Genomic DNA, 14,088 nt, shown 5'->3' on the forward strand with positions numbered 1-14,088 from the left:
GCCGCCCGAGACGATTGGGAAGTGGGCAGCACCGTGTCATTCGGATGCCCAATCAACAGGAGAGGGCGGGGATTTCCCTCGCCAGGAGGGCCTATGGCGTTTCAAAAATACTGCGTTTCGGTGGATGTGCCGCTATTGGTGGCTTCCGTGCCCCCAGGCACGCCCCCTTTGCTCGTCCAGCCAATAGCCCAGCGAGGCGGGCGAGTTCGAACGGCGGGGGCGGGGACGAGGCGCGCCGCGTCAGTTGAGCGCGAGATTTGAAGCGCGGCGGTTGGCGCTGGGGCGTTCCTACTGTCATGGCGCTCTCCTCGCTCCGGCAGCTGGAGTCGCTGAAATACGTCGAGCTGCAGCGGGTGGCGAAGGCCGCCGGCCTGAAGGCCAACCTCCGGGTGAGGCGGGGGTAGCGCTGCGGCTGGGGTAGGGGCGGGTGGGGGGGCTCCGGTCGCCCGCCCGCCCTGCGAAGAGTGGTCCCGGTTCTGGGGCTGAGGGGGGCGGACGTCGTGTAGGGAGCGTGCCCCGCCCGCCCTTGTGGGAGTTGTTCTCGTTTTGGGTGCTACGCCGACGGGAGCCTTCGGTCCCCGGCCCTTTCCGGGGCTGGAGGCGGTGTTGGCAGGGACACAGCTCTAGCCTGTGGGGGGGGCCGGTCGCCCCCAGGCCTGTTACCGGCATTTCGCCCCCGCCGTGCGGCTAGCTGTGGGGGTTTTCTTAGGAGTCGGAGCTGGTGCCTTAAGGGATGAGAGTGCGTATGTTTGTTTACCCGTCGTGGTTAAGAAAGAGAAACTGAAGCATGCACCGGTCTCTTTAGCCTAGAGCTGCAGATTTCTGACAGCGGCTCGGTCTCTCCTGGTAGGCACCGCCAGTAAATCCCTGGGGTGCAGTCAGGCCGCTGCGACAACCGTGGGAGCAGGCATGAAGCCCTAAAAGAAACAAGATCCACGACTGAAGTGGACAAAGGAACTCCCTGTCCTCACAAGGCTAAGACTTCTAGCTTGGGGTTTTAGTTGTGCGTTATTTTGTCGTTGAACTTATAGTTCAGGTTTGATTTTATGCTGTCCTTTCCAATTAGGTATTTAAGAGTCTTTTATAGCCTAAAATATCAATGATGTAGTTGTTATTTACTGCTGTTATCGTTGAATGTATGCAATGGGTGAGAAGAATGCTTTGCATGTACTGTGGGCAAAACAGAAGTTATTGCAGAAATCTGATACAATTTTAATTCACATTCAGCTATGTAGCACTTCTAAAAACAGTCTCGCTCATCCTTGAACAATTAAACTTTCTGGAAAATAGACACACTGGCAGAAACCTAGTTGGATAAATTTGTCTTTGTGCCTCTGTGGAGAATATGCTGCATATTTGTCTTTATATATAATTGTTAACACATATATTTGCTAATTTATTTATCTAGATATTATCCATATTTATTAGTACTTTCTCTAATTTGACTGACTTGAATGAAGCTCTATGCATACCTTATTCCACTGGACTCAGGAAATGTTCTGCTTGTTTGTTGGATCAATTTATAGGACACTAGTTGGGTTTATGCAGTTTTTTGTTTGATGACTTAATCCAATATTTGGTTCATGTGTTGTTTTGATTTCTCTCCAGGCAGACAAATTGTTGAAGGCACTGCAGCAACATTTTCATGGAACAAAACAAGAAAATGAAAATATGGTAATAGATGATAAATCAGCCATTCTTTTTAAGAGATGGGCCTAGCTTTGTAACTAGTAGAGCAGGGCATGTACTGAGACTGGCTTTTACCATGATGTGAGCTGTAATAAAACTACATTTTTCTTAATAGTGCCTTTTAGTTTAATGCACTCATGTACTGATAGAAACTCATGTGCTAATACTGTCTTTGAAGTGGCCTCCTATATGATCCAAAGCTGATTTCCTTTCAGCTGCCAAAATTAACAATGTATCTTTCAGCATCAGTCCAAAATTAATTAAATCTTGCTTGTTTAGCTCCAGGCAGTACCAAATATAAAAATTTCTTATGCATTTTTGCATGCTTAGATGAAAGGGACTAGATACTCTTTGGAAAGGATTTTGTATTACTGCATTTTATTTACACTATAATAAAAGTGATATAATCATGATGTTTCCTCTTAATGTATTGTTTCTTAACTTTTTTTGAAGTTTTTTCTTCTGTAAGCTGAATTATTTTGTTGGATATGGCAATGTTTTTTACATTATTGATAGAAAGTAAATTGCTATCTGCTTTTTCTAAAATATATCTCCTTTTAAGTGCTTCCTTTAAAATCTTTAAAGGTTTGAGGGCAAGGTGTAATCCTTGTCAGCTTATTTTTAATTTTAACAAGAATGGAAGAGGCTCTGATTTTTTTTAGTGAAGAGTATTCCACAGGAATGTACAAATCTGGGAGGGTCACAGCATCATGCAAGTCAGATTACAAATATAAAGGATTAGATTTTTATCATCTTATTTAAAGTGCTATATACTAAAACAACTGTAGGACTTCTTTTTAAAGTCTTCAGACAATGAGCTTTGATGTTTAGGGAAATATAGATATTGCCAATTTCTTGATTACTGCACTCCTAAATGGCATGCTACTGTGTTTCCTCTGTGTGAAATACTTTTTCCAATAATAAAATTGAAACTGTCTCTTTAGAGTATCTAATTTATGTTTGTGTCGAATATGTTCCACATTATAGTATTTTTCTGCTACAGGACTCTGAAAAACCTGCATCTTCTTCCATCGAATCAGATGAACTGAGCAATCGGGAGGAAATTATGCCTGAGTCAGTACGTTTTATTACAAAACGACGTGGTAAAGGAAAGAAAATAACCCAGAAAAAGAGAAACTCCAGTGTGGAAAATAATACCAGTGAAGAAAATACAGGGCTTTGTGATGAGAAAGAGGTGATTTGCATTGCTTGATTTTGTGTGCTGGCCACCCTTCCCCTTTTCCCAAGCATAATTTAAACACTTGATTTATTTCCCACTGCCATTTAGCACGTGGTGTATATTTTTTGTGTGTGGATGTTTATATATAGAAGAAGTTCTTACGTGAATGTTCTGGTACTGGTCTTCTGTACTTTGTACCACTGATTTTGTCCATCTTGACTCTGTGCTATTCCATAATGAACAGAGATTACTTGCTAGTCATTACTTCAAGGAAATAATTTAAATTCCTCTAAGAAATATACAATTCCAAACTCTTTATCTGAATGTAAGGCTTCTTTCACTAGTTCATTACACTATTCCAGATATGAGACGAGTTTCAGAATTTATCTAAAATAAGGCTGTATTCCCTTTCTTTACGTAGAAAAAAATTAACAGAAGTTGGATGATTGCCTTAACTTCACAATTTTTTGAATTCCCACTCCTCTCGGTGGGTTCTTTGTTTGTGGGTTGTATGACTGAGGGAAGGGAAGTCTCCAGGTGAGATGGCAGTAGGATTGTTTTTCTCTAGAATTACGTGCAAGTATTGGTGAACTGAAAACTGTATGAAAGACTTTTACTGATTTAGAGTTAGAGGAGGGAAATGAGAAGATGAGGAGTGCTAGTCTGTTAGTGTTAGATAAAGGATTGTACAGTAACCAAAACTATAATAGTAAAAAGTAACATAGCCAGTAAATTTATTTTCACTTGCAAATAATTAGCTTTTGCCAATAAAGGCATTTTTATACTAAAATGTTAGAGCTGTGCAGGTAAAAGCTTTCTAATATAGATCTGTTTGTGAAATAACAGTACGAGTATTTCACAGGTTAATTCAGGTTAGACTTGAGAAAGTCTCTTGCTCAATCTCCCAATCAAAGAAGGGTCAACTACAAGGTCAGACCACAATGCCTAAGGCATTATCTAATCTGATATTGAAAACCTCTATGGATGGAGGCATTCTCTCTGGGCAACCTGTTCCACTGACTGACTGTTCTCAAAACAACAGCCTTTCTTTATATCCAGTCAGAACAGACTGTTTAAATGAAGTATGTTTAAACAGCAGGAGCATTCGGAAATGAAAGAAAATGAAGTGCCTCAGGCCAAGCATCAAAAGGAACAGAAGGTATTCCAAAATGAGGAAGAAGTAACTAAAAAGAAAGATATTGAGAATCCAGGGATGGGCACTCATCAGAAAGAACAACCAGAGAAGACTTCTACTAAAGGTAGTGGAGATAAATGTAAGTAGAAAATTCTCAAAAAGTAAGTTTAGTAATTTGTACTACTTAAAATGCACCTTTTGATTATTTTATTGTCTACTAAGATTTTTGAGGCATGCCTGATGATCAGTACCTTATTTGGGGATACCAGAAAAAATCTGTCTCGTTTGTGTACTTGTTTGACATATTGTAACACAAATCCACAAATGCTGCAGTGTAGGAATTGTGCTGGCTTGCCTTCAGAGCTCTGGACCTGATATTTAGGATCAGTGCCTTTTGGAATAACCTGAAATGCTACTTGGCTCCTTTAAAAAGTAGCAAGAAAGGGAGAGCTCATGCTTCATTTTTCTTTTCCTCCAGATGAACAGATTTTGTCATTTTCTTTCTAAAATTAATAGAAAAGGGCATATAGACCTTTATAATTTGTTTAAACTGCCCACTAATACCTGAATGTATTACAGTGGATCATTTTTCTATCTGGTGACTTTTAGACATTCAAGCATGATGCTGCTGAAAATATGAATTTGTTTCTCCCCCACTCCTTTGTGCATGAAGTTGACATGAAGAAATTAGTTTGCTTGATCTGATAATTTATTGATATTGTGGGTCTGTCAAATAAGATACATACCATTATTTGTTCCTGTTAGACCAAGCATACATAGTCCTAGAGCTGTGTTATGGATATTCTTGCGGTTCAGTAGAATTTACAAGGATATTTTTATTGGAGGCCACCTCTAATTTTGAAACTAATTTAGCAAACGAAGATTTTCAATGAAGGTTCTTTTAAAAACAGAAGCAATAGAATATGTAGAGAATGCTTTGGTTGAGGCAGCATTCATCCTGATAGTTGGCACATTACACCTCTCTTCCTGTAACTAATTATGAGTTTCCATACTTTCTAGGGTTTTTTTGTTTCTTTTCAGTAGTTTCAGACAGCAAGAGTTGTGTGACAAAAATACTATGTCTGCACTTAATGGTGAAAAGTTGATTTTTTTTTTTTCAATAACCACCCGTTATTTGCTTCCAGTGAGGATTTCTTTCAGTATATTGAGATCAGCCAAGTTTACTTTAAAGGGGATGTGAATTAAGAGAAAAGCAAATGTTTGCTTTCAATATGCAAATATTGAACTCAATGTGGAGACTTTACCTGATTTTTTTTCTTAATAAAATAAAATTAATCACTAAAATGTGAACATGAGCTTAATACTATACCTGAGAGCAGAGATAATAAAAAGAACTTAGGATCTGTATATGTATGTAAGGCAGCAGCAGCACAGATGGCCAAAAGGTATTTCTTCTTTGTTATCAACACTTAAAAAACACTAGTTTATGAAACAGATCAAGACCTGTGAGTTTAAAGTTGGTTTTGCTTCCCAGAAGCATAGTTCTCTTGTTAACTTCCCCCATAAAATACTTTACTATTGAAAGGTAATAACCCAGTATGACTGTAAGATACATGCTGTTGCTGACATACATATGATTTAAAAGGCCTTTGAGAGACTTAAGACCTATCTATTCCAGTGATGTTTTTATTTCTCAAAACCTAAACCCACTTTAGGTGTGTTTTGGGACAAATAATTTCAAAAAGGTTGTGATGACAAAGTATTTTCCAGGTGTTCTAATGATTTTGTGTACTCTTACCGTACTAGGCGATGCTCATCACACAGGAGGGAAGATCCCTTTATATGTAGGCCGTGTATCTAGGTCTGGGAAAACAGGAGTGAAAGCTACTACACCAAGTAAGATACCCTACCATCTTTAGAAGTAGCTGTATTGCTTGCGTGTGAGGGGGAGACTTGACTTAGAAATCTGGGTTGTAAAAAACTATTTCTCTTTGAAGAAGAGAACATCCTCTCTTTAAAAAGCAAGCAAACAGTTCCCAAAGGTTACGTTTTAAGATATATCTTCCAACTTGTAAATTCATAGTAGTAAATGACTCGCATGTATGTTATAAAACTGATTTGTCAAACACTTTGTGTTTTGGATATAATACTTGCATTCATGGTTTTCAAAACAACAAAGCACATGAAGACATGCTATTACTCCTGCTTGTGTAGTTTTCACTTTAGTAACACAGCCCAGCAGTAGCATTTATATGTAATAGCTCATTTTCATCGCTTCATAAAATACTTCCAAATTTTAAACTAATGAACGTATTTATTTTTTTCTTTAACTGCAGAATTTGGGGGTTGGACTAGATGATCTTTAAAGGTCCCTTCCAACCCAAACCATTCTATAATTCTCCAGAGCATGCACCAGGTGACTGGTGCTGTAGCTGGTGAAGTAGATTCTATTTCATACTGTTTGGTTACTTGTACATACACAGTTTTTAATTATGGGCATATGTTATATTTTCCTTGAGGCCATAATGATAGGTGTTGCAAGATTCTCTGATTAAGTAAACTTCCTTAGGAGCTTATCAGATATGTGACTCTTCTTATTTTTGGAACTTCTTAGACTTTAAGAAGTTGCATGAGGCTCACTTCAAGAAAATGGAATCTATTGCTGACTACATTGAGAGAAAAAAAAAATTGCTTGAAAACTGCAGCAGTTCTGTCAATGAAGCCAAGGTAAGTGATAACACAGGAAGATACCCACTGTTCCTGCATTCACTTATTTCCAGAGCCTCTCTGTAAAAGTCCTGTAGAATCTCTTTAGAGCGGTAAGTAGTTGGTCATGTGTACGTGCAGTGGAATGTTATGATCAGTGAAATTTAGCTGCAGTCCTATATAACTAGTTACATATAGTTATTTGCATAAAACTTATATGGTTATATAAGTTTTTATATATTAACAGTGTATGGTTATAGCTATAGGAACCAACAAATAACTTGTCAGTTTTGAGTAAAAATAATTGTCACAATTACTTTTGTGAAGGATCTCCTGGAGCTTTTGTTTACAACTGCTTGAATTGCTGCAGAACGGGGATGAGATTTTTTTCAAAGAGCAGGAATTAAACATTAAGTTCCTCTTTTGTGCCTTAACCATTGTCTAATGGCTGCATATGACTCTCCTTTAAAATATATGCAATCTGTGTTGTTCCCAGTGGCCCCAGTTGTCAGTTCTTGTATTTCACACTTGCATGGGTGAAAGCTGCTAAAAGGGCCTCTTTGAGTGCCGCAGACCTTAGAAAAGTCACCGTAATGTATTGATTAATCAATGAATGAATCTGTCAATGGCCATACCAAAACCATAACACTGAAACTCCTGAACACCACTTTTCTCTTTTCTATGGCATACACTGATACAATGTGTACTTAAGGCAAATAACTATTGTCAGGTGCTGGCCAAAAAATTGTATCACTTGAGAGCATCAGAAAAAGGCACTCCACGTAGCAATTCTAAGGTACGTGTTTTCGGATCAGTTTAATGAAAATAAAACTGTTTATGTTTAATATATGCTTTTAAAGAAGGGGAAAACTCAAGAGACCCTGTGCTTCTGATTCACCGTGTATTTTTCCCTTAGCTGCTTTTCTGATAAACTTTTAGCAGAGTCTGCTAACTCATGATTTGCTTTTTCCTAGAAACAAACCAGTGGCAAAACATTGTTATTCAGCTCAAATCCAGAAAGAGGCAGATCCTCTGCCACCTGCACGCCTAGTAACCTCCGGCGCTCACCACGCAATTCTCTGAACGCTGCCAATCGGAGTATTTTATCTAGGAAATCTTCATTTAATCCTTCTGTCCTTTCAACATCCAAAATGAATGTCAGGTAAAAAGAACAAACAAACTACCAGTGAGAAATTTGGTATGATACACATGAAATAATCAACACTGACGGTGATTTGACTACATGATTTCTATTCCAGGCATGAACTAAACTGCATGAGACTAATTCTGATTGCTAACTTTCAGCCTAGCTTAATGGCTGGTTTAAGCCTCACTGTGCTGTTACTATCTTGATTCTTCATTTTGATGTCTGATGGTAGAGGAATCTTGCATCTCTTTTGAGCTTTCATTTTGCTGAACCAGCCAAGCCAAATTGGTTTTTGTCTCTTACTTGTTAGGTTTTCCACTTTGTCAGGCAACATAATAGTGTCTGTTATATCTGAATAATTTATCTTTGAGATTACTTAACCAGAACTGTATGCAGCATTCTTGGTGAGTCTCGCAATGGAGTTATCATCTGGGTTTTATTTGGGTACTATCTTTTTCCTTTCTTCCATCCCCTGCCCCCCCCGACATTGCAGCAGGGGCTTATCTTGTGAGTGATTACTACAAGCAGATTGTTTCTAGCAGATGGGAACAAAAGTTGACACCAGAAAGTCATGAGGAATTGCTAAATGAATGAAGTTGTACTCAGTGCTATTAAATCTCATCTCAGTTCCTTTTAAAACATCACATGCACTTCATTATTCCTACACAGTAATCTAATTCTCTGTTATGTTAATATTTCATTAACTTTTGCTATCGGTAAATTTTATTGACTTTGTAAAAATTAGTAATATGCTTAGAACAAAAAACTTTAAAAGAAGGAATCAATAGGACAGTCTGGTATGGTGCTCCATTGATAAATGACCTTTGCCCATTTTTCTTTCCAGTGTTTCCTTGTCTTTACTATTTCTTTGTTGGTTTCTAACTATTGTACTAATTCTAGCTTTATTCAGTTTACTAAACTTTCCACAGTGACTGAAGTTCAGATTTAGACAGTCTATAATCTGCCCTTATCCTTCTCCCCCTGCTAACAATACCCACTTAATCTCAGGTCTCAGTTGTGTTATTTTTCCATTTTCCTGATAACCTTCACTTCTCAATTTTTACATGTCAAGATTATAGCTGCTGTGACTTTTTTGTCCCTGAATAAAGTGTGTGTGGGATTGTTGTGAAGTCAGTGTGACTTGTAATGTTGACATCTCCTAATAAATAATTATGGGACTCTTGAATGCAGTTCTGCTCTTCAAAGGTCAAGATTACAGGTTCCTTGTAAAATCAAGCTTGTAATCTTACTGGCTTTGTTTCTACTTTAAATGTGCTATCTTTGAATTCAGTGAGTAACAAAAAATGAAAACAATATTCATTCTGCCTCCAGTGTCCTGTTGAATGGTCTTTGTCTTCACTGCAGCCCTACTTAGTTCCTGGCAATATGTAAAACAAAACTCTTAGAATTTGCTTTCATTCCATTTGTCCAAAGATGTGCCAGGGTGGATCTTGCAAGCTGCACTTCATCCATAAACTTCCTAGTTCTCACAACATAGCTTTCTTCAACGTTTACTCACTGTCTTTCCGTATCTTGTAGGCTTTCAGCTTACTCTCAGTACCTTTTTGGTAAGGGTATTACTTCATGCAAGATTCCGAATTTTCTTTTGTGTGTTTATACATGTATACACACATATACATTAAAAATACATGTATACACACACATGTACAGCACATGTGTGTGTCTTGGTATGCTGGTAACGTGGTTTTTTGACTTAAAATTTCCAGCTTCTTGCCCTTGTATATCCGAGTTCTAGAGTTTTGTTGTTAATTTCTTTCGTTTTTTTAAATTCGAATTTTAAAATTAACAATATTTATATGTTTTACTACAGAATTCAAATCTAAAGTAAATAATCTCTGTTGGTAAAGAAATCTACTAACTTATTGTATCCAAATATATTTGTTCTCCAAAATAAGAAAGTCAGTTCTTTGTAATTCCTAATATTACTTACTGTTATCGATGAAGGCTTATATCTTTGCTGGCAGTTCTTAAGTTCCTTTTAGTGCAGTTTATGCATAAGCTGTGAACATTTTATACACAGTAAAACTTTCTACCTGTAAGAAAAGTAGAACACAGAACCTGCTGTATTCTGTCACATTGCTTACGTTCCTTGTAGATGACTTTGTCTTCATATTTTTAATAACTTTCAGGTTCTCGGAAGCCACAGAAGATAATGAGCATAAACGCTCTCTTACCAAGACTCCATCTAGAATGTCTCCGTACTTGGAGGCGATCTGCACACCTGAGAGCCAAAAGAGCTGCAAACTAATAAGTCAGAAAAACAGCAAGGGAAATGCAAGAAATAATGATGTGACTGCACCAAAGGGTGGGTAAAGTGGATGGTAAATATTTGGCTTTCTTGGATGAAGACTTTTGTCTTATTGAATTGTTATATAATTTGTTTTATAAGCTAATGTCATGCACCCAGGTTTTAATTTCATTCTCTAATTTGACTGATTCTTTAGAAACTGCAGTAGTTTCTTTGTTTCCTTTGGTTTCCAGTGTTTTGACTAAAATGATTAGGTGCTAAGACTTAAATATATGGTACTTAGCTACCTACAGAAAAGAATATAGAAAATCTGTTAGACCTTTAGGGACTATGTAGCAAAAGATTTGTATAAGAGGTACAGGGAGATCTTGTCTGTGGTGAGAGGAGTCCCTGACACCTTCTCAGAGGTCTCATTCTCCTTGCGGGATTGGCATGCACCAGGCTTCTGGCTGTGTTGCAGGACACCCTGTTATTGTCAGCCTCAGCAACCCTTATTAACTCAGGAACTACAACTTGTAAGAAAAGGCAGAATTCTTGTGATTACTAATGATCTCTGCACTGGCACGGCTCTGCTGTCTAACCAGTGATACTTTAACGTCACAGGTACATTAGCACAGGGCAGGAACCCAGAGCTGTCTGCCTTACTGTATGAAAATATTGACGTTTTTTAGGGGGAAAGAAAAGTTCCACTGCTGATCTGAAGCTGGTGTGTTCCAGAAGAATGCTGCTTTTTTTTAGTGTGAAAATCCACTTTGTTCCAAATAAGCATAGAGACAAGGAAACACAGTTTGCTCTGAAGGACTAGAAAAATACATGGAGCTATATATGCTATTGTGTAGCATAACTGGAGCAAAAGAGCTAATGCTCTATAACTCTTGCTCTCTCCAGACCTCAAAGCTCCCTATTTCAAGTGAGCTGTATCTGTGCAATTCCATCTTTAGAGGCAGCCGTAGGTAGCATTTAATGGCTTTCTGGTCTTGATAGTCGTAAGGTGGTTTTCACAGGCACTTTCCAACCTGTTACGTACAGCGATGTTCTTGCCACTGTAATTAAGTACGATCTCTTGATGCCTTTTGTAGTTATCACCCCCTTCAAGTTTGCAGCTCACTCTACAGAACCCACAAGCGCAAAGAAGACATTTGATCTCAAAGCAAGTCTCTCGAGGCCGCTTCGGTATCAGCCACACAGAGGTACTGGATCCTGGGCAGTTTGGGTCGCTCACACCCCTCAGACTCCACTGCTCAAAGTAAGGTGCTGATACAACCATGACAGCAAAGCTGGCAGGCTCTTTCCCCGTCCCTTCCCCTTTCTCTCTGGATTCCCCCACAATCAGTGGACTGATGTTAAATTTCTACATAATATATGCTTTAAGAGCCTCCCTAATGAAGAATAAGTATGACCAAAAGCCCATAAATATAAGAATAAACATCCTTGTATTCCACTGAATAGATGTATGTACAGGAGATATGGCATATTCCTTACACAATGGGGCTTTTTTTTAAGTGCACTGTTGTGTGAGAAGCTGAACTTTGTGTGGTGAGTGCTGCTTGTAAGTACAGTCACCTGTTACCACTTACAGAAAAACTACCTGTAGGGAATGGGCTTGTGAAACTGATAATACAGCTGAAGAGGCATCTCATCTTAAAGTCAACCAGCAAAAACCAGGCTTGCTAGTATAAAATTCACCATGAGAAGTTAAGCACACAACTACTAAACTAGTAGTTCAATAGTCTCTCTTCTTGCCCCTAAATTGTAGGACGACTAAAACCTTGGGGAGAATGTAAAGAGAATACAGTCCTCAATAAGTCTGGCGGTAGCAACATCTCTTTGCGTAAGAAAGATTACAAACAGCCACCTCTCCAGACAAGGTTAGTACACCACTAGCTTTTTATGAATAGTATTATTTAAAATACGATGGCTCATTTGTCTTGTTAGGATTTCAATATGAAAGTGTTCTTTCCTGAACTGCATATTCAAGCAATTTTTGCCTCAAATAGTCTGTCTGGTATCAGAGAGGCCAACAAAGAGCGTGGCTCTGAATCCGATACGACTTTTATTCTGTGAAAGCTACCAGTGCTAGTGTTTGGAGATCTACCTTTGCCTTGGAAGAAGTGGTGAATAGGGACATGTGGTTACCTTGAATGTTAAACCTGTATGTCTGAGCAGAAGTATTTGCCTGAATGTTTGGATTCAGTCCAAAACGGTGCTGTTTTTTCTCTGCCCATGGCAAATGCAGCACGCTGGTCAAGTAGATGTTAAGCCCTGGTCAGCTTTGGATTCCTTTGGTTGCTTGTGTCTCTGCCTGTAATTTAACTTGATATGGGCTGTGTCTCTTCTTTTTCCCCTTCAGGGAAGAAAGGCGTGAGAAACATGAGCAAGAGAGAAAAAAGAAAAAGGCTGAGGCTCTTGGAAACCGTAGAGGACTCCCTGTGGGTTAGGAGGAAGAAGAAATATCAATGAAATCCCTGTAAATACTGTTCCTATCATGTAAATATTTGTGCTGTCTGTGTATGGTTCAGGTTGCTATCAGCTAGTGGACTCCAGAGAGCATTGAATGAGGCCTTACAATGCATCTGGGCGTAATGTTTTAGTGATCAACTTCTCTAAGAGCTCTAAACTTTCACAAACTTTAGAAATATTTTTAGTTCCTTAATAATGTTTCATTTAACTAACTCATTTACCAAAAGATGTTAAAGAAGAACATGTAAGTGGAAAAAAAGATACTCTAGAAGCCTCCTTTCAACTTAGGCCAGACTTGTCCACCAGCACGCATTTGTTACCCCCTAGAATGCTCGCTTTGGATAGAGAGCTTCAAAATGTTCCACTGGTAAATTAAAGGAGTTGTAAACGTCTGCCTGCCCTGTTCTCCAGGTCCATCCTTAAATTCAGTAACAACAGCTACAGTAATTATTCACCATTTTTAATTGCAGACCTATGAAATAGTAGGGAATTTCCAAGAGAAGAAAAAATAGGCAAGCTCTCTGGAAAACTAAAAGCTCACAGCATAACTTAATTGTAAAATACATTATTTTTAAAAAGTCACAACTGAAAAGTGGCTTTACAAACTACCAACTGGATGCTTTGAACAGTTAAGGTTGTTCCTTTGTGTGGTAAATTACAGATGTTAACAAAATCCTGCTTTTCATATCTATAATGCTTAAAAAGCTACAGTAGTGTTGAGGCACATTCGATACCTTACTTAAAAGCTGTTGTTATTGTTACTCTTAAAAAATACATAGAAAAGCTGTCTGGATTTATTATAGATGGAACTTGAAAGGCAATTTAGTAGTTGTAATCTCAGCTAGAACTTTGAGCAAATAATTATTTCAATGAATTTAGTGTCCTATCAAATATATGCTGAAATGTCAAGAACAAAGTTTTTTTGTTATAAACTTAATGGGGGGAAACATATCTTGTACATATGCTGTTTATCACTGGTTTTATCATCTAGTGTACTATGTATAACCACCTCCTTAGTGTAGCACATTTTGTTTACACTTGTATTTACTAAAGTGTCTTTTTTGTGATGAGTTTTCCTTACCGATGGGCCTGCCTCCTGCTTCATGAAAACATATTTAGAAACAATAACCCTTATCCTTCTTTTGCTCTTAAGCTATTTAATTCTGTGCAAGAGGACAATGATAATACAAGGCGCTCCTTCAGCTTGCTTCATTGTGGCCTCTTACATATAAAATGTAGGCATGTTTAACATTTGTAAAGTACACTTAAACAGGGTCACTGCAGCAGAGGTCAGTGCTTTGATTAGATGAAGTTTGTGACAGCTGAAATGAACAATTCACTGCTTGTTCTTTAAAGTGTTTCTCAAATTACTGAAAACCAGACTTCTCAGAAAAAGAGGTACTGAGCTTCTGTGCTGTGGAGCTTCTTACACTACACCTGTGTTCAGAAGCATGATCTGCTCTGCCCTGTAATAGTGCTAATCAAGCTGAGCTCTGCCTCCCCAAGGAGCAGAGGGAGGGGGGGTTCCCCCTGCCCCCACC

At 38.5% G+C, this 14,088-nt stretch overlaps 1 protein-coding gene across 1 annotated transcript; it reads left to right on the forward strand.

Annotated features, from left to right (window-relative positions):
* Positions 1 to 296: 296 nt before the first annotated feature.
* On the forward strand, positions 297 to 13,748 carry NUSAP1 (nucleolar and spindle associated protein 1). The gene is made up of 11 exons (XM_074824138.1): positions 297 to 389; positions 1,609 to 1,674; positions 2,693 to 2,884; positions 3,966 to 4,143; positions 5,772 to 5,861; positions 6,580 to 6,692; positions 7,646 to 7,833; positions 9,969 to 10,144; positions 11,167 to 11,277; positions 11,844 to 11,955; positions 12,438 to 13,748. Exons 1-11 carry the CDS (start codon positions 297 to 299, stop codon positions 12,523 to 12,525), a joined length of 1,407 nt encoding a protein of 468 aa, XP_074680239.1. The 3' UTR covers positions 12,526 to 13,748.
* Positions 13,749 to 14,088: the final 340 nt, after the last annotated feature.

This window comes from Strix aluco, chromosome 4 (genome assembly GCF_031877795.1).
Source record: "Strix aluco isolate bStrAlu1 chromosome 4, bStrAlu1.hap1, whole genome shotgun sequence".
In the NCBI taxonomy this organism is placed as follows: domain Eukaryota; kingdom Metazoa; phylum Chordata; class Aves; order Strigiformes; family Strigidae; genus Strix; species Strix aluco.

Bases quoted from the DNA above. Each gene is read 5' to 3' on its own strand.
- NUSAP1 (XM_074824138.1), top strand. From the start codon at position 297: ATGGCGCTCTCCTCGCTCCGGCAGCTGGAGTCGCTGAAATACGTCGAG. The intron at 7,834-9,968 runs GTAAAAAGAACA...AATAACTTTCAG, and splicing joins ACATCCAAAATGAATGTCAG to GTTCTCGGAAGCCACAGAAG. The intron at 10,145-11,166 runs GTGGGTAAAGTG...TGCCTTTTGTAG, and splicing joins TGATGTGACTGCACCAAAGG to TTATCACCCCCTTCAAGTTT.